Source organism: Diabrotica virgifera, chromosome 5 (assembly GCF_917563875.1).
Source record: "Diabrotica virgifera virgifera chromosome 5, PGI_DIABVI_V3a".
Classification (NCBI taxonomy): domain Eukaryota; kingdom Metazoa; phylum Arthropoda; class Insecta; order Coleoptera; family Chrysomelidae; genus Diabrotica; species Diabrotica virgifera.
Window position 1 is genome coordinate 169,127,067 of NC_065447.1, and position 21,981 is coordinate 169,149,047.

At 34.0% G+C, this 21,981-nt stretch overlaps 1 protein-coding gene across 2 annotated transcripts in view; it reads left to right on the forward strand.

The window, feature by feature from the left end:
- The first annotated feature begins 905 nt into the window (after positions 1-905).
- LOC126884546 (NEDD8-conjugating enzyme Ubc12) overlaps positions 906-21,981 on the forward strand; it is a 30,106-nt gene continuing 9,030 nt past the window's right edge. Inside the window, exons 1-3 of one of the 2 annotated variants that reach the window (XM_050650501.1) lie at positions 906-1,163; positions 1,225-1,319; positions 4,750-7,856. In XM_050650501.1, the coding sequence (XP_050506458.1) occupies positions 1,058-1,163; positions 1,225-1,319; positions 4,750-5,097 (549 nt within the window). In that variant the 5' untranslated portion in view covers positions 906-1,057 and the 3' untranslated portion in view covers positions 5,098-7,856. Of the gene's footprint in view, positions 1,164-1,224; positions 1,320-4,749; positions 7,857-21,981 lie in introns of those variants that run through there. The other variant, XM_050650502.1, reaches the window with a different exon arrangement.

Sequence of the window (21,981 nt, forward strand, 5' to 3'; positions counted from 1 at the left end):
GTAATTTGAGTTGCCTATATCAACTTAAATCGGGGAAATATAAAGTAACATAAAAACATAATCAAGGACTACTTCTTCACTTTATATAAAACAGTCACTAATTTAGTATTTAAATAGTTTTAAAATTACTTAACTCCCAAATACTTTAGGAAAGTAGGTATTTGTTTTGATAAATACAAATAACAATTCTGAAAAGTATTTAAACTGATTTAAACACCAAGTATGGTACTCTGTTCTCTATTTACTCTGTAAATACAAAAAAGTATTTAAATTTTGAAATATGTACTACCAATCAGCCCTGAAAATTAAAATATGAGGTCCATTCAACGAACTGTCAATACTGATTCAATCGGGTCCATTTATATAGGCAACTCAAATTACACGGCCTGTCAAATTCTCCAGCACCTTGTCTGTCTCTCTTTAGAACCTCTCTCTTGTATGTTGGTGGCAATCTCGCTTCACTATTTGAATGGGACAGGGCCATTCCATCCGTATTGACAGTTCATTGGTCACGTTACGTAAGTGAATGACATTTGTTTTGTTTATATTTTCCATGTTGTATTTTCCATGATTTAAAAAATATAAGGTTTGTTCCAACACGACCGAGAACCGTCACGAAACGGGAACGCTTCTGCGCAGTAAACAAAATCCGTTCCAACAAAAATATGATCGTCATCGGATCGTCCTTCCCACTGTTCCAACAAGAATTGTGATCTTTCGGTGACGGTTTCGTGATGATCATTTCAGTAATCGGGCAAATGCATAATGTGCTGGTTGGACTGACTTGCGCACTAGGATTTAATTCTTTAAAGTTTTTGAGCCTTTGATCGACTAACAAACTTTGAACAAACCTATATAAAAAAATTACAGAACATCAACAAACTCTTCGAAATGACACAGGACACCAGACAAGTTGGTTTGGCAGGTGACAGGACAGAGTTGGATCTGTCAGTGGTCAGGGTTGAAAAATAATAGTATTTTGGAAAATAAACACCTTAGTTATTAGGTTTCTCATGTTATTTTAAAAAAGTAGATTCGTTTAATTCTATAAACAAATATGATAAAGTTATTTTCTCTAAAACAACAGAAAAAAGATGGAGAACCTTCACCTAGACAAGGGAATCAAAAGAAAGCTTCAGCTGCACAATTAAGGATAACAAAAGGTCATTAAATCAGAAGGATGTAGGTATGTAATATCTGCTTATTTTTTATATCTGTTTTTAGATATTAACGAGCTAAATCTTCCCAAGACGTGCACAACAGAATTTCCTGATCCAGATGACCTATTAACTTTTAAATTAGTGATCTGTCCTGATGAGGTAAGTTATGCTGAACCTAGGACAAATAATCCCGGACAATGTCCCAAAAAATCCCCACAAATAATCCCAAAAAAAATCCAGTCGAATATTCCCCACAATTTTTTTTGGACAAAATATCCCCACAAAAAATTCTAGGCAAAAAATCACAAAGAAATATTTGCTGCCTAATGGTTCTCAAAAGTTTTCCCGTAAACGCAATCTACACAAGTCTACTTGTAGATGCATTATTAAGAAGATTAGAACACATTTCATTCTGTTTTGTTTTAAATCCAGTTTGACACATGCAATATACCATCATTGCCTTTTAAAATATATCCTTGTACAGTTACGGCCAGTGAATAGTTTACCTTATCTAGGAGCTTATCTAGGAGCCGATTTTTTAAATTTTTACCTCGTTTAAACGCACCTCTTGCGTCAAAGTGACGTTGCCAGTGATGTACCTAGAACAGGTTGATTAAAATTAAAAAATCAAAATGGTAAAAATAAATTTTACAAAATTTATCAAAATGGAAAATATAGAAAGAAGTTTTTTTGAATAAAATGGATTATGGTCTTAATATGGTTTAGTTTCTTATTTTATTTTTCAACACTCACGAAATTTTTGAGAAGCATTGACTTTTTGAGATTTTTTGACTTTGACATTTATCAAATCCGTACGACACTGCAATTTTACAGTATTACAATATAAAAATTAATGTGTAAACTATTCAGTGACCGTAACTGTACATTTTAACAAATGCATAAACTGCCATGATAAACCTGGTATCCCATGTTGCATGAGGGAGCATATTGTTTTTTACTTGCTTTATTTTGCAAACTACATTAGAGAGCAGATATCAGTATCAGATTTTGTATGGATCAAAAGAATTGAAATTTTTTACAAAAGTTCATCACACATTGTACACATTTTTTGGTTATTTTGATCCTTGTTGGCGCTTTTGGGAACGAATTTATGGGCATTACTATTAGATCTCCGGTTTTTAAAAAACCTAATTGAGGATCTGCGTACATCTATGAAAATCTTTTGTGCTATTACGAATGTTTAGCTTTGTTATATAAACACAAACCACAGTTTTTTTGGCATACCTTTTGAAAGTTTTTGAAGCAGGTTTTTGAAATGTTGCTTGCATTGGATTGAAACTGGATGGCGTTATGCATAACTCGACCAAGCGCCAAAACATAGTTTTTAGATAAATGGCTTCAAAGTTTTTCGTTTCTTAAAAATGCATTTATTAACATGTTTCCACAAAATTTTAACAGAAGAATGATCACCTATAACTCTTTTTGGTTGCAAAGTTTCAATACAATCGCACCTACCATATTCTAGAAAAAAAAATAAAATGTCGCTTGGTCTACTTATGCTTTAAATATATTTTAAGAAGTTTAGCTGTTATACATTACTAGACCAACTACCATTTTTATGTCATTTGGTCTATTAATGCAAAACAAAATATTGCGATATGCCGCTTACAATCAGTAAATAAATAAACTAGTATTTTTTAAATTTATATATTAAACATGTATTGCTACAACATAATCAATTCAATTATCATTAAATATATTTTTTGCATTTTATTGCTCTAAATTTATTTTACCATTCAATAGCGTTAATTCCAATACAGTTAAAATTATATCAATAAAAAATTGGAGTATACAACATTTTTAAACAGGGGAAAATTAAAAAAAAAAACAAAAAGTTGCTATTTCTATAAAAGCGTATAAATATCTAAATACATAGCACTAAAATTTTTTCTACATTTTTTCTTCTTCTAATTTTACATCTATACCTTTTTTTTATTGCCAAGACTGTGTTGTCGTTGTGAAATTATATTTATTAATCTATTAACTTGCAGTTGGGACCATTGACAATTCATAAATTGAATTTTGTTGAATTGTTAAAAATCTGTTGTTATTCGAAGCGTTAGTGAACTAAATAGCGGTACATAAATACCTTTTTTTATGGCTCGGCCAATGTTAAGAGATTGTAAAATGAGATTTATTTTTTAATAACTTGCAGTCCCAACCATTGACAATCGATATGAATTGAATTTTGTAGAATTTTCAGTATTTTGTTTTTATACAAAGCGTTAGGGTATTTGAAGCAGTCTGAAGTGAATCGTGTTTTTTTTTATTCTTAGAACTATTTTATGCCTTATATATAGAGATTTTGTATCGATTATTTGTATTTTTTAATTTAATTATACATAAGCACAACATTTTCACTTTAAAAAAAATTCGATCATTTTTTGATCGAAACTTCAAAATTAATGTGTACATTAAGGGATACAAAAATGTTATTCTGGTCAAACGCTTAGTTTAGCATAACCAGACCAAAGACGCTTAGTCAGCGCTTAGTCTACTATTGTGAAACTAAGAATGGCCGTTATGGATATAGTCTTGTTATGCAAAACTAAAAACCCTTAATAGACAGAATGTCGCTTGGTTTAATTTTGTTTTTCTTAGTAACCGTTAATGTGACAATAACAGGGATTTTTCCAAGATAGTTTTAGTTGTGTCACCAGAATCCGCTGTTATCTCGATTTTAAAGAAATGGCGCTTGGTCAAGTTATGCATAACGCCGTCCAACTGATGACTAAGGGCCGGTTGTTCGAACGCTAATCAACAATGATCATTATCAAATATTTAATTACTGTTACCAAAACTGTCAATGTCAACTTTGTTTGGGTTGCTGAAAACATAATTAATTACAATTATGAGATTTATTATTAATTATGTTAATAATTATTGTTATATTAATTGATTATAGTCTCAGAATTGTAATTAATTATGTTTTTAAAGTTGACATTGACAGTAATTAATTATTTGATAATGATCATTGTTGATTAGCGTTCGAACAACCGGCCCTAAATATTTTTGAAGTAAAATTTACAAAAAAGGAACAGGCTTTTTGCATTACAATAAAAATTATCATTTTCAGTGAGTGAGAAAAATATTTAAGAGAATAATTATTAACATGATTCCCACAGCCTTAGCTCATTCCCCATATTTTTCATGATTTTTGGAAAACTAATATTTTTTGGGGATTATTTGACGAAAAGGTTGTGTGAGGATAATTTTTTGTCCAGGAATAATTTCTGGGGATTGTTCGAGATTATTTGATGCTATGAGATGCAAAGTGGCCTAAACCACATCCCACAATTTTACCAAACCAAAATGCTTTTATTATATTAAAGTTATCCCTTATTTAAGTATTTTCAGATGGTCAAGCAACCAATGAACTTTAAAACATTGGTTGCTTGAGCCACTCTGCATCTGAAAATACTTAAATAAAAGATAACTTTAATGCAATAAAAGCGTTTTTGTAAAATTGTGGGTTAGGCCACTTAGCATCTCATAGCTTCATTTGTCCGTACACTGTTATGCTTGGAAGTTGAAAATTTTGTTTCTAACAAGTTATAATTTTAAACAGGGGTTCTACAGAACTGGCCGATTTGTATTTAGCTTCAAGGTAGGTCCAAATTACCCACATGAGCCCCCAAAAGTCAAATGCGAAACCCAAGTATATCATCCAAATATTGATCAGCAAGGTAATGTTTGTCTCAACATCTTACGAGAAGACTGGAAGCCCGTTTTAACAATAAATAGCATTGTGTATGGTCTCCAATACCTCTTCCTAGAACCAAACCCTGAAGATCCACTGAACAAAGAAGCTGCTGAAGTCCTCACTAATAATCGTAGATTATTTGAACAGAACGTCCAGAAGGCCATCAGGGGAGGATATGTAGGTGGAGTTTATTTTGATCGTTGTTTGAAGTGACTTACACATTTTTTGTGTATAATTTTCTTTTACTAAGATTAACATTGGTTGGTCCTAGGAGATCCCAAAAAAATTTTTGGAACTTATAATATTTGGATATAAATTTGAATCTATTTAAAAAAATTAAATGTAAAAACAAATTTATAATCAAATTTTCTGAAAAAATTACCTATACATTAAGTTTTAACTGTGTTTTATATCAAATCTCTCTTGGGACAAACCATACATGCTTTGTGCATGGACTTTTCAGTGTTTTTAATCAATTATAATATTAATCAAAAAATTTGTTAATATTTATTAAAAAGCTTTTTAAAAGACTGGGAAGATTACTATATTAACTATAAACAATCTTCTTCTCAAGGTGCCATGTATTTCTGTGTATTTGCCCATTGTTTTCTTTCTGGAAACTGAAATTTTGGGCAGTGAGAACTAGATTATAATACAGTAGAACCCCATTTATCGGTGTGCAGATTATCAATGCTGCAGATTCTCAGTGCTATAATTTTCCATTATTCAAATTGCAGTTTTGATGTTTTATGGAAATATCGTCACCATAAATCAATCGATGAAAACTCTATATGCTGTGATGACTCACTATACAGTATGTAAATCGTACAGCTGGACATAGGGAATATACATTGAGATAATTTTGGAAACTGTGCTAACTTATGTTAGTTGAAGCTTCTGTTCGAGCACAGTATAAAGAAGGACAGTAGAACCACTCTCCGAAAAATTGGAAGTAAAATCTGTAGTCGCGCATGGCAACCACGCAATGTTCTTAGTCGCTTTTGCCCCACTCTCGCATTGCTAGTCCCATAGAAACGTACGGATTTTAACAGGGAAAACCCGCATCCACCACTGGTGAATTACCAATTGCGTACTGCCGGTATTACTTCTTGAGGTCAAAGCGCCGACAGAGGAGTGGTTTTACTGTGGAACCTCTATATACTGTGGTTCGAGTATGAGTTTTGGTGCAATATAGCTGTAGAACGAATATAATAAGTGAGTTTGGAAGCAACTCTGTCCATAAATAAATCAAAAACAAAGGTTATAATTCATCACAAATGTTGATAAACAAAGTACAAGACATCATCAACAAAAAATGGAATTACCTTGCAAAGTCAATCAAGAGGTCACAGAAATAAGAAGAATAGGAGACAAAACTAGAAATTCATGAGTTAATAATTTTACTTTAATTTTTAAAATATTTCTAAATTAATTTCAAAATTAAACAGACACAGTTCTCCCATTCCCTCAGGCCAAAAATATTTGGCTACTATATTGTCATGTATTGACGTTTATCTGTGTCAGCCGAAATGAATTGTCAATTTTGAGGTTAATGCCCCTTAATGTTAACAACCATATTGTCATCGAGAGAGCGCAGTTGCCATAATTGTCTCAATGTATACTCCCCATGTCCAACCGAACAATTTATGTACTGTATATCAGACATAATCTATAGCAACAGTGCTCAGTGGATCCCTGGAAATTATTCGCTTGGTCATCTGCCGCTACCTGTTATGCTAAATGTTTGAGATTTATTTGCACTGCAGAGAAGGATCACTACTCTGTTATGTTCTTAACACAATGTATTTTTTTCAAAATGGCAATAACTAGTGGTATATACAAGAAAAATGCTTTGGCGATTGAACAAACATCAGATATTTTGAACAAAGTGGAAGGTTAAAGTATTGTATCATTATCACTAATATATTGTGAAGTTTGCAAGCATACAGTTAGTTAACAAAGAGTACAACATTTCATATCGGAAGTTTGACTCTTAAAAACATATCTGCAAGGAAATCAGTGAAAGAATCGACTTTTCAACAACTCGATGAAGCAGTTTCCAACCAAGTGATTCCTGCAGAGAAAAGATCTGATGGCGTAACAATCTCTGTGTCAATGTGTGCTAAGCAAACAAAGATTTTTCACAAACTCTAGAACGTTTCAAACTGATTCATCGTAAAATGAGAGTCAATATGAAGAAAATGATGGATAGTATCAATCAAAGAAGCAACTAACCAGGTGAACAGAGAGAGAGAGAGAAAGAGAGAGAAAAGATTAAACTATGAGTTAGTTTAAACTATCCACACACTCTTAAGCTATTAACATAATACGTAAGAGGTGAGAATGTATATATGTATTCTTGGTTGTCAATTCAGACTTATACTAAACAAGAACTTGACCAAAAAATTTTAATATTTATTTGTAGGTAGGGCTTGTTTTATATATACTTGACTGGAATCACTACACATAGGCTAAGTAATTAGAATGAGAGGAGAAGATTGTGCAAATATAGATAGTAACAAAATTATATCGTTTGTATCTCTTGAGTTTGTTTTAAAACCATATGGTGATCTTCTTTAGTTCTTTTAGAGTACCTTAGACATTTTCTTCTATTTTTTTTATATAATATACTGCTCTAATGTTTTTATGCCTTAAAGAACTGTGGAGTTTTAAGTTTTGAAAGTACTAACCACTTGACAATCATGTCAATATTGGCTATCTATTAACAATTGATTTACAGGAACTGGTACTGGTGGGAGATTAACACTGTACTGGCATTAAAAAGACTAACTTTTATGTAATCTCAGTTAGGTAGAAGGATTTAAACATTTTCTTTGTTCTCTTAGAGAGAGGGTTTCTTCTTACTTCTTACATAGTAATTTTTTCAGCTAATCTTCATTTATACATTTCGGTAAAAATAATATTTCAACATTAGAATTGTGGTTAATGAAGAAATAAATCAGTTGGTGAAATTATATTTTTAATTTTATACATTTTATACAAGGAAGCAGCACTCCAGATACATGTTTTTCTGTTAGAAAAACATGTATTTTTTATATTAAGTTCAAGATTCTTATAGTAAGAGAGCAAAGTATGCTAAATGTGCAGTCACTCGAGCGTTATGGGGACTTATTGGGTTGTGAAGAGTAGGTCCTAAAACCAAAAAAAGTTAAGTAAAGTTTTCCATTTTAGTGGGCGCTTGCCATTTTTTAATTTAATTTTCCATTTCCAACAATCGTTTTTTCCGATTATAACGCCATCTGTCCGTAATTCGAAAAAATGTTTCGAATAAAAGTTACTTATTTTTACGTAAGGAATCCAAATCTGCAATAAAAAATGGGGGCTCCTATTTAAAATGTTAAAGTAACCCCTCACCCCACCTTCCTTGGGGGTCGTATTTGGTGCCATTCGATAGATTTTTCAAAAATGTTGAATAAGTGTTAACAGTTTTTCGATCTGATGTTCATTTCGCGAAATATCGCGGGATTCGTATTTAAAATATTAAATTTACCCCCACCCCTCCCCGTGGGAAGTCGTGTTTGGTATCTTTCTATAGATTTTTAAAAAATATTGAGCACATATTTTTTAGTTTCTCGATCTGTCATTCATTTCGCGAAATATTCGCTTTTTTCTTGTGAAATTTTGGGACTCACCCATTTCCTTACGCTCGGCTCAAATCATCAGATTTTTTAAACGTACACTCGTTTGCATATACTTAACTTTTATCTTAATCTGACAATTTCGAGTTTTTTAAGGATAAATTTTTTTTCGGGCCCCCTTAACGAACTCCCCTGTGTTAAGAGCCAATATATTGTAGAGGTACATCTGCAGGGTACCGGGTTTCCCCCATGTGATAATCTGACGCGCTCGAGTAACTGCAAAAATCCCCGCTTGGGCTCCCCTACCATTATCATTGCCATTATAATCACACCTAGTTGAGTATGAACATTCCCTACCCTCTTTCACTAGTCACTGCTGTATCTATACAATTTTTCCATCTTAGTTTTGGCCTACATCTCTAGTTGTGCCTTGACCTTCCCCAGTTGTTTTCATCTTAGTCTTGGTCTACCTCTACTTCTATTTGAAAGGTCAGGGGGAAGAACGATGCATATCTATCTGGAAGCATTTTCGGTAAAATGAAAACAAAGTAACATACATATTCACTATTTTTCCCCCTTGCGTCCAATCTTCTGACGTGTTTTTAAGGCGATTCTCATTGTTATTTCCCCTTGGTCGTTTACAGGTGGATAATACTCTTTCTAAGCTAACAGATTGCGCAAGAATCTCAAAATGACCAAAAAAAGACATTCATCGTTTTTCCCTCTGACCAGTGGCGGCTCGTATCACTTTAAGTAGGTAGTGCCAGAATTCGGGCAGCTGCCTAAATTTTTAGTGACGGGTTCACGATATTGTCAAAAAAGGTATAAAATAGAAATTAAAAAAAAATAGGTACGGATACTTTTACATTATGTAGATATATAGCATTTCTGGGGTGTCAAGAAATTTAAACATTTAAAATGCATTCAGTGATTGATTTGACATCATGTCCGTCCAACAAGTAAAATCTCCAAAATCTCTCAACTTATCGCCCTTTACACAAATATCGGACAACTATAACTAACTGAAATTCACCAGCGACGCGACGTTTGTCGTTTCATCGGCAATCACTGCAACACAAAGATAATTTTCAATTTCTTTCCTTATTTCCTCGTTATAAACATCTAAGATCCACTGAAGGAGTTTATTTTGTGTTGTTTTGAGGCACATGCTTTTAAAGATTTGGAACACTGAATATGAACCTAAGTCGTTGTCTAATTCCTTTTCCTTTTCGTCGTGATTTCTCAAAACTAACTCGAAAGCTCCACAAAACCATATAGATATAATTTTTAATTTGATTCAAAACATATCGATTCTTTATCCACTTCTTGTTCATTGTGTTTAATTAGACTATCACGATAAGCTGAATTTAACTCGTGTTTAATTAAAAATTAAAAAATTTTAAATTACTTAAAAATATAATAGTTTATAATTAAAAGTTCAATCATTAAAAATGTAATAATTATAAATACAAAAACGAGCGAGCGAGCGCGTAAAAAAACTCGAAAATATAATGTACTACCCTGTACGAGAATCTTTTTGGATCTGCGATCCACTATTCACTATGAGGAGCATAGTAAAAAATATTAGATCTTCCTTGTCGACTTTGTCGAGCCAGGCACGAATAGTCGCATTTAAACGTGTATGAAAAGTGCAATATAGCTCTGTCTCTGTCACTTACATAGAATGCCCGTAAAATCTTTCTCTTTTCAGCTGAGCCATCTAAGCTTTCGGCACGGGGCACGATGCGATCATTCCTTTCACTGTGAGTGGCGAGGGTTGTACTACACTGCACAGTTACCAGATTTTATATAATTTATACAGAGAAAAGAAATACGCACAAAAATGAACAGGCATTAAAACGGTTTAAAGATAAAAAAAATATGTTTCTGTATAAGAATAAGGTAGTGCCATGGCTCCATGGCACTACCTCACCGGCCGCCACTGCCTCTGACCCTTCATTTCTTACTGGAACCTCTAATAGGATTCATCTGGGTGGGTAATTTGCATCTGTTTTTGACACATGTGTAGCTAATCTAAATATACCTATTTTTAAGATATTACATACATCTCTTACTATCTCTATACTATTTCTTTATACTTCTCGTACAGTTTGAAATTATATTGCCTTCTCCAAATACTATTCTCACAAATTGCACCCATTATTCTTCTTAGTATCTTCCTTTGGAAGATAAGCAGACAGTTTGCGTCTGTTTTGGAGATGGTCCATGTTTCTGACCCATATGTCAGCACTGGTAGGATGAGTGTTCTACATATTGTTAGTTTGGTTTTAGCTCCTAGTTTAGCCAAAAATAACATTCGTTCACTAGCCATTTTACTTCTTCAGATGTGTTATTGTCGAGTGTTATGAGGTAACCCAGATCATCATCATCATCAGTGGTGCTACAGAAATTAAGCTTCGACTTTCCCCAGTATATTTCGCCATCCGTTTCTGTTCATCGCCAATACCACCCCTCCATCTGGATCTTGGTCTCACTCTACTCCTATTTCCTACTGGTACCGCTAATAGGGTTCGTGTGGGTGGGTAATTTTCAATAACTCTTGACTCATGTCCCAGTCATCTAAGCCTATCTATTTTTATGAAAGATATTACATCTCTACCATTTACTATTATTCTAGATAAAGTGCTGGCGCATCAAAATTATTTTGCTCTTTAAACATCTTTCAATTGTGGAATGCATGGAGTCTGTCTCCATTTAGGTATACCCAACTTCTAAGTATTTTTTCTCAATGGTAATGTTTTCCTTTAGAGCTATAGTAATTAAGGCATTTGAAATCGTTACGTTTCTATGTAGGTAGTAGCAGCTATCCCTATGCAATATTATTTTTAATAATACAATTTCTGGACTGGGTTCGTTATCTATTAGAATTTCTGCTCTTTGATTCCAGTAAAGGTTTGTTATTATTCGTAAGTCCCTTTTGTCTGGTTTTGTCTTTAGAATTTTGACTAATTTTTCATGTCTTACTTTGTTAAATGCTTTTCAAAATCAATGTAAAAACATGCACATCCACGTTCATAGCCATGCATCTTTGAGCTAACACATTAAAAGCAAATAACACCTCTCTGGTTTCTAGTCCGTTTCTGAACCCAAACTGACTATCTATTCCTTCTTAAAGTTTTTTGTTTATCCGACCATGTATTATTTTCAAGAATAATTTGAGAATGTGACTTACTAATGATATTGTTCTGTATTCAGGGCAATCTTTAGCGTTTGTATATTTGCGTATATGTGTAGGATAAATTGGAAAAAATAAATCGCCAAAATTGGAAAGGGTAGCACAAGTAACGTAGTGGGAAATTTTGGATTAGGTGATAGAAATCAAAGAGGAGGTAGGTTGATACAATTCTGCCAAGATAATAATATGATTGTTACAAACACGTTCTTTGAATTACCTAATAGATGTTTGTACAGAAATCGCCAAGAGATAATGAACATCAGATAATGAGAAATCAAATAGATTATATAATGATCAAAGAAAGATATCGGAATAGTATTACAGCAGTCAAAACACAACCTGGAGCAGATATATCATCTAATCATAATCTTTTAGTAGCTCACATGAAAATTAAAATGAAAAGAATAGAGAAAACAGCAAAAGAAGAAAGAACTGATATAAGTGCACTAAGAAATCCAGAAATCAGAGAAAATATCAAAGAAAGAATTAACGAACGTCTAAACACCGTACAGATTGAGGGGGAATACAATGAAGAAAATATCAACAAAAACTGGGAAAAAATAAAAGCTGACTTAATAGAACCTTCAAGAAAGTATCTACGCAAACCCAAAGAAACGAAAAAAGATTGGATGACAGACGAAATACTAAACTTAATGAACAAAAGTAGAGCATATAAGGACAAAAATAAATCGTTATACCAGCAAACACAAAACGAAATACGGCGACAAATTCGCATAGCAAAAGAAAATTGGTTAAAAGAAAAATGTGATGAAATAGAAGCGCTACAACATAAACATGACAGCTTTAATGCACACAGGAAAATAAAAGAATTAACTAGAAAACCAGAATACAAACAAAATATACTAGTTGATGAAAATGGAGACATAGTAATGGATACAGAAAACAAATTGATGGTATGGACAAACTATATAGAACAGCTGTTTAACGACAACCGAGACACAATAGATAACGAATATTTCGTTGAGAGACTGGACCAGAAATAACAGAAAGTGAAGTAAAACACACCATTAAAGAACTGAAAACTGGGAAAGCTGTAGGACCGGACGAAATACCGACAGAAATATAGCAACTTATAGCCGACTGCAATATACATGTAATTGTCGAATTATTTAATATGATATATAGAACAGGTATATTACCTAAAGAATGGCTTCTATCAACATTCGTGACTATACCGAAAAAGAGAAACGCCAGACAATGTTGCGAACACCGTACCATCAGTCTAATGTGCCTCATACTCAAAGTATTTCTAAAGATTATTCATCGTAGAATATACAAAAAGTTAGAACAAGACATTGGACAAACTCAGTTCGGATTTAGAAATGCTCAAGGAACCAGAGAAGCATTATTTGCAGTAAATGTGCTAATACAGAGATGTTTAGATGTAAACCAGGACATCTATGTCTGCTTCCTAGATTATAACGAGGCATTCGATACGGTGAAACATAATCCGTTAATAAAACTCTTGAGAACAAAGAACATCGACACACGGGATATAAGAATAATAAATATCTGTATTATAAACAAGAAGCTGTCATAAGAATAAATAATTTAAACACCAATAAAATAAAAATCAAAAGAGGCGTTAGACAGGGTTGTGTCTTGTCGCCATCACTGTTTAATGCATACTCAGAAGAAATATTCAAAAAAGCATTAGAAGATGAAGTAGCAGGCATAAAAATAAATGGCCTACCCATATGTGAAATTAGATACGCCGATGACACAATACTAATAGCAGAAACTATTACAGATCTACAAAGAATTTTAGATAAGGTTATTGCAACGAGTGAAGAATTTGGTCTGTCACTAAACATAAAGAAAACGAAATTCATGGTTATATAACAGAAAAATATTAGAAACATCAATCTACACGTAAATAATAAGACGATAGAACGAGTTCAGAATTATAACCATTTAGGGACGAACATTAGTGAAACAAACGATTATACCAAAAAAATCCGAATTAGAATAGAAAAGGCTAGAAGTGCATTCACTAATATGAAACAAATATTATGTAGTAGAGACCTCAACCTAAATCTTGAAAGCGAGTACTAAAATGTTATGTATTTTCTGTTCTTTTTTATGGTGTGGAGACATGGACTCTCAATAAACACTGCCTCAATAGATTGGAAGCATTTGAGATGTGGACGTATCGAAGAATGCTGAGAATCTCCTGGACAGACAGAATAACCAATGAGGAAGTACTAAGGAGAATACAGAACAGCAGGGAGATACTGGATTCCATCAAAATAAGAAAACTTCAATACTTGGGTCATATAACACGTGGTGACAGATACGAACTCCTAAAATTAATTATGCAGGGAAAGATTCAAGGAAGGCGCAGCATAGGTAGGAGAAAAATGTCCTGGCTGAGAATGGTTTGGATGCAGCTCAACTGAACTCTTTCGGGCTGTAGTGCCGAAAGTGAGAATAGCAATGATGATTGCCAACCTTCGTCGCGGAGATGGCACGTGAAGAAGAAGAAGAAGAAGTACGATAAATACACATACAGTGCGGCGAAATAAGTGTTACCCCCCCTGTTAACTTGTTTATTTCAAGAATATAAGTTCTGCTTGGACAGTTCGATTTTTAAACTAATCATACTATATTATATCATCAACGTTTTGAACTTTACGCGAATCCTCTTCAGGTGACAGATATAACTTTGATTTTTTTAAATGGGAAAGTACATCATGTGACACCTCATTTAAAAGCTTTTAAAATACTGATTACAAAAATGTACAATATTTTACTCCTATTTGAGAGCGTAGGCGTAAAATTTCTGTCGAAATATTTTAAAATGCATTTATTTTTTTCGAATTCTGAGAAAACGAATAGTATTTTTGAAAAATTTAAACGCATAATGAAAGATTAGATTATTACGAAGGGCTGAAAGTCCCTTAGACTAAACAAAAGTTTATTTTGAATGATATATTTGAAATTAAATAGACTAAATTTTATCTTTTTTTCACCCCTGTGACATATTAAAATAAACATTATAGAAGTTCTTAGGGACTCTTTACTCTCGATAATACCGTGATATTTCATTCTGCTTAAAAAACAAAAAAAAAAGAAGTCAATCTTTGAACACACTCAGTGATCAAAAGATACAAAGTTGGTTCACCGACCAATCGTAACAAAATCAAACAAATGAAATAGAGAATGTGGAAAAATCCCCTTACGAATAACTCACACATCCACTATTTCGGGCTGGGAAAAATTTTCTGAATAGAATCAAAGATCCAAACACCAGTTCTCAGAAATGTGTTTCGCCCTCTTCAACCTCCCTGGGCTCATCGATGTTGTTTTTTGATGGAATGTGTCTAAAGATATTCAACCTCTCATCTTTACCGATGATCCCAGGGAGGTTGAAGAGGGCGAAACACATTTCTGAGAACTGGTGTTTGGATCTTTGATTCTATTCAGAAAATTTTTCCCAGCCCGAAATAGTGGATGTGTGAGTTATTCGTAAGGGGATTTTTCCACATTCTCTATTTCATTTGTTTGATTTCATTCTGCGTTTAAATTTTTAAAAAAATACTTATTAGTTCTCTCAGGATTCGAAAAAAATGAATGTATTTAAAAATAATTCGACCGAAATTTTGCGCCTACTCTCTCAAATAGGAGTAAAGTATTATACATTTTTGAAATCAGTATTTTGAGAGCTTTTAAATGAGGTGTCACATGAAGTACTTTCCTATTTAAACAAAATCAAAGTTATGGCTGTCACCCGAAGAGGGATCGCGTAAAGTTCGAAACGTTGATGCTATAATATACTATGGTTAGTTTAAAAATCGACCTGTCCGACCGTTTTGCTTATATTCTTAAAATAAACAAGTTACCAGGTAACACTTATTCCACCGCACTGTATATGTAGATATGTATACCTACGCAAATACTAAAATAGAATGGAATTAAATATTAATGTCTAATTCACACAGACATTAAATTGCAGCTGGAGAACATTCCACAAAGCCCTGGAGGTTTCCACAGCAGATATGAGTTGGGCAGTCTGAAACACAATGCTAGGTGATCCGCAATAGCACTGTGGTCGTTCTGCATGTTCCCATTTGAACAGTGAATCAACACATTTACCATGTCCAGTCCATATGCGATTAAGCCTCGCTCAGGTGGACCGTGGAAGATTTCATCCAATGAAGCCTTGAGTTGGGGTGGATATCTGGATATGTCTGATTCTATTGTTGGCATCCATCTTGTTGACCATTGCCAATGTATACAATAAGTATCACTAATGCATATTTGAGCTATCACATTAAAAGCAAATAACGCCTCTCTGGTTCCTAGTCGGTTTCTGAACCCTAACTGACTATCAGATATATTCCTTCTTCCAGTTTTTTATTTATACGACCATGTATTATTTTCAAGAATAATTTGAGAACATGACTTATTAATGATATTCTTCTACATTCACTGCAATCTTTAGTGTTTGTATTTTTAGGAATAGCACAAAAGCTGAAGAGTAAACATTGTTTCGGTGTGTGTCCTGTTTTGTACACTGTGTTAAACAAGTTTACCATAATGTCTAAGGTTACATCATTTATGCATTTTAAGATTTCTATTGGGATTTGGCCTGATCCTAGAGCTTTACCATTTTTGCTGTTTTAATGCCTTTTTAATTTCCTCTGTTAATATCATCAAAACCATATCATCTTCTACTTTCATATGCTCTGCTCTATTGTCTCTGAACAATTAATTTATGCATTCTGTCCATCTCTTTAATTTTTAGTTAGTATTCAACACAAATTTCCCATTTGTATCTTTCAATATTCCTGGTTTTCTTTTTCTGTTGTGAGTTAATACTTTAATTTTTATGTGTGTATCATGTCTTTCCTGGTATTATTCTATTTCTGCGCACTGTTCTTTTTAACCATTGTTGTTTCGCCTGTTTAGTTTTGTATTTTATTTGTTTATCCACATTTTTGTACATATGATCTTTGTTTTTATGTTGAAAATCGTCTTTCTTACATTAAACCTTAAGGTTTCCTCCGTCATCCGTTGTTTCTTTTTGTACCTATCTGGTTGATGTCAGAATTTCTTTTTGACTTTTATCTATGTTTGTCTCTATTAAAAACTATATTGTATTCGTTTCAATATTTTGTAGGATTTGTTCCTTTACATTTATTAATCGATTATGGATTTGATGTGCCAGGCGTTGATTAATTAATTTACTAGTATAGGTTTGTGGATCTGTTGTTCTTCGTTTTATAATTTTCCTTTTGAGCCTAATTTGAGTCACTACTAGATTGTGATCTGATCATTCAATTGCGTTCAGGTATCTTGTCTATTGCCTCTTATGTCCTTTATTAGGTATCGATATGAAAGAAACACCTGAACAATGAGACTTCGCCATCGTAAATTGTAAATTTTCTACAATATTCAATATCGGTCGATAGATAAACAAGAAGAAGTTTATTACAGACGGTGGAGTTTATTACAGCAATGACCTCGATCATAACACATATGTTGGACATTTCTATATACAGACAGTTGGGGTATTTATTTATAGCCATTACCGCGCTAAAAACAGGTAACGAAACATATTCTTCGATTTCATTTTTCCTCGTTATAACCAAATATGCCTCGTTATAGAGGTGTTATAGTTCAATAGGAATTTCATGGGACATCTAGTGTATCTCGTTATAAGCGAAACCACGTAATATCCGTGTTCGTTATAGAAAGTACTGTACATAGTCTATTTGGTTAAGACGGTATACGGTAGTCTACAATTAAGAGTTTTGTGAACAAAATTTTTAATGCATCTCTGCGACGAGCCCACAAACTTGAACTTAAGCCCCCTACACATGAAAAATGTAACTTTTCAATGAACTAATGGTGTTTGGAAACTTTATGATTCCATCTGTCAATTTTGTACAGATAAATCAATATCACTTATATACTAATGTGTTGGATATATTCAGCTCTTCAATTGATTATAGAAGCCTGTATTTTCTATATTTCTTATGTAGTAATATAATACACATCAAATAGGCAGAAACTTATTCATCTGCAATATGTATAAAATCGGTCCAACGCAAAGTTACTTAGTAATGAAAGATTTCTTTTCTGTTAAACTCCATAATTCCGAAGGTGGCATTTGTAGTATTTACATTGAGAAAACAGTTTGAAGGTAAAAATTATATACCTACCTACCTACAGTGCACAGATTCTAAAGGTATAGGCCGATGGGGTATAGCCTCTATTCACAGTATTATAATCGGTGTATGAGAGAGAAAGTATTCGCAATAATGAAATGACAAATAATATAAAATTTGCGCCGCAGTCACAAGAAGATGATGGAAGTTTACCCCATCTGTAGAGGGAGTCGGTGCATCTTCCACAGTTTGTTCTAATACCATTAATGTTTCCCAAATCTTACGGGGACGTTCAAATTTGCCAAGTGTGTCTATGATGTTCGGTAGCCTATGGTAATGCGGATCTGTCTTACCTTTACAATCTTCTCTCCATCGGGTATTTAAGTAAAAATTGGATTGTTGCAGCGCTTGAGCAGATTTCGGAGGAGGACACCTGATCAGAGACGGTTTTCAAGAATATCGGGGATGTGGTTGTGAACTAGAAGTTGACTGTCCATTATTTTGTTATATTCTCTAACCAATGTATGTTCGCGGCGTAGGTCGGATCGTGGCGATGTAACCCTATATTAAAATGGTAATTTCTTGAATTGTCCGAACATTTAATTGTCACAATATGTAATATTTTCGTTTATTTTTTCGAAATTCAAAGATTATGGAGACCAAGCCATTTTAATATAATATTAATGATACACATTAATGTATTGTTGATCTCGTTTTTTAATTCAATAAGCAATGTTGCGATTATGAACGTTTTCAATAAATTTTCATTTGTCCGAACATTTAGTTGTTAGGGCCCGTAAATATGAAAAATTAAAAAAAAAATAGGCATTTTTTATAAAATATCTATGATAAAGTAGGTACATATATGTTTTAAAGGTAATTTTTAAACTGTATTCTCAATGTTCATATTATGAGGACCAGGTAAAAACTTCTTGGTCAACATGGCGCTACTATACATTAAATTATTGTTTTATGTCGGCACACTTGTTGCAAAAAAGGGAAGTTTTTAGTCATTTGTCAGTTTATCGAACAAATATAAAGGTGCGTACTGACCTGAGCATTTTTCTTCGAACGAGCAGAGCGCGCTGTGACCAATTGCTCTAGTCAGTGTAGTCAGTACGTGCTCGCGATAAAAATTCTGCCGGACCGAACGAGCCGATCATTTTCGGAGTGTCGGTAACCGTTGAAAGATCAAAAGCGAGCATTTGTTCGTTTATGCTCAGTTGGTACGGGCGTTTAACGTATTCGTTGTGGTCGCGCAAATATTTAATTCAAAAAGAACTTTGATTAGTTCTGCACTTAAAAAATGGAATGGAACCGAGAAAAATGTTTAGATCTGATTGATTTATATGAACGCTTTCCTGTGTTCATCATCATTCTCTTTGCCTTATCCCTATGCGGGGTCGGCTTCCCTAATTGCATTTCTCCACACAATTCTATCTTGGGTCATATCAATGTTAATCCCCTTTACCAACATATCCTGCCTTATCGCCTCCCCCAGGTCTTCTTTGGTCTTCCTCTCCTACTCCTTCCAGGAATTTGCACTTCAGCTATTCTTCGTATTGGGTGATTAACGTCTCGACGTTGAACATGACCAAACCATCTTAACCTATGCTCTCTCATTTTGGCATCAATTGGTGCCACACCTAGACTTCCCCTAATATACTCATTTCTAATTTTATCCTTCTTTGTCACTCCACTCATCCATCTAAGCATTCTCATTTCCGCCACATGCATTCGTTGTTCCTCTTTCTTTTTCACTGCCCAACATTCAGTTCCGTACATCATAGCCGGTCTTATGGCTGTTTTATAGAATTTTCCCTTCAGCTTCATTGGAATTTTTCTGTCACACAACACACCACTCGCTTCTTTCCACTTCATCCATCCAGCCCTAATTCTACTGCATGCATCTCCATCTATTTCTCCATTACTCTGTAATACCGATCCTAGGTACTTAAAACTATTGCTTTTCACAATCATTTCACCATCCAAAGATACCATTTTATTTGTAGTAGCTCCATCTTTAAATGAACATTCCAAATACTCTGTTTTTGTCCTACTAAGTTTTTTCCTACTATCTTTTTCCTCCAGAGCTTTTCTCCACTGTTCCAGTTTTTGTTCTAAGTCTCTTTCACTATTTCCTACTAACACATCATCAGCATACATTAAGCACCATGGAATGTTACCCTGTAGTTTCGCTGTTATCTGATCCAAAACTAATGAGAATAAATACGGACTAAGCACAGAGCCTTGGTGCAATCCTACTTTCACATGAAATTTATCAGTCTCTCCCACACCTGTCCTAACACTAGTCGTTACTCCCTCATACATATCCCTCACAATCTTTACATATTCACCAGGGACTCCTTTCTTATTGAGTGCCCACCACAGAATCTCTCGAGGAACTCTATCATATGCTTTCTCAAGATCAATGAATACCATATGAGCGTTTGTTTCTTTACTCCTGTATTTTTCAATCAACTGTCTTATAATGAAAATTGCATCTGTTGTTGATCTACCCTGCATAAAGCCAAATTGATTCTCGGATATTTCGGTCTCTTCACGTATCCGTCTGTCAATTACTCTTTCCCATATTTTCATGGTGTGGCTAAGCAGTTTTATAGCCCTGTAGTTTGTACATTGTTGTATATCTCCCTTGTTTTTGTAAACAGGTACCAGTATACTGCTTCTCCATTCGTCTGGCATTTGTCCGACTTCCATAATTCTATTAAATAGACCTGCTAGCCACCTTGTTCCTGTCTCTCCCAATGCTCTCCATACTTCCCCAGGAATATCATCTGGTCCTACCGCTTTTCCTTTCTTTATTTTTTGAAGCGCTTGAGCCACTTCCTCGTTGGTTATTTTGGTGACCATTGCTGCTACTGTCTCCGTTGACTCTACAGGCTGTCTGTCAAATTCTTCATTTAATAAGCTGTCAAAGTACTTTCTCCATCTCTTTTTGACATCCCTTTCGTGAACTAGTATTTTATTATTTTCATCTCGGATACATCTAATCTGATTAAAATCTTTTGCTTTCTTTGCTCTCTGTTTGGCTATTTTATATATCTTCGTTTCGCCTTCCCTGGTATCAAGTTGATCGTATAGGTTTGAATACGCTTCTGCTTTGGCTTTTGCTACTGCTACTTTCGCTTCCTTTTTCGCCACCATATATTTTTGAAGATCTGTGTCGGATCTGGTTTCTTGCCACTTTTTATATAATTTTCTCTTCTCTTTTATTTTTCCTTGTACTTCGTTTGACCACCACCAAGTCTCTTTATCCTCAAACTTTTTTCCTGACGTTTTCCCAAGTATTTCAATAGCAGTCTCTCTAATACTACTGGCCATTTTTCTCCAAATTGTATTAGGGCTTCCTTTCATGTTCCAACATATTTTTTCTACAATTCTTCTCCTGAATAGACCTTCTTTCTCATCTCTCAGCAGCCACCACTTGATTTTTTGTGGTCCTCTCCGATATTTTTGTTTAGTTTCGCTTTTTACTTCGATGTCCAGAACAAGCAGCTTATGTTGTTGACTTACTGTCTCACTAACTATTACCTTGCAGTCCTTGCATTCACGTATGTCTTCTTTCCTTATCATGAAGTAGTCTATTTGGGATTGATGTTGTCCACTTTTGTAGGTAATAAGTTGAGTTTCTCTCTTTTTAAAGAATGTGTTAACAATCGCCATATCCAATGCTGTTGCTAATTCAAGCATGTCATCTCCATTATTAATTATACCAACTCCATTTCTAGTGTTACTACTCCCTACATACCACAATTTGTATCCTTCACCTAGTTCTTTCGCCCTTTGTCCTTTCCACCTAGTTTCTTGAATACAAGCAATTTGAACTCTTCTTCGTTTGAGCGCATCCACTAACTCCAGACTCTTACCTGTAAGACTACCAAGATTCCACGACCCTATCCTGATTTTTCTAACCTGCAATGGTGTTCCCCCTGAGATAGTCCTCACCCGGAAATCCGAATGGAGGCTCATTTTACTTCCGGCACATTTTACCTCAGGAGATGCCATCATTTCAGTATAAGTTTTTTTTTATATCATTGGAGAAGGTCTTTTCATTATTATGGCCTGAAAAGATTTTGTTTGGATATTTGATGCCTGAATGCCTTTTCTATCAGCACCATACCCTGCCCTGCACGTTTAGCCAATA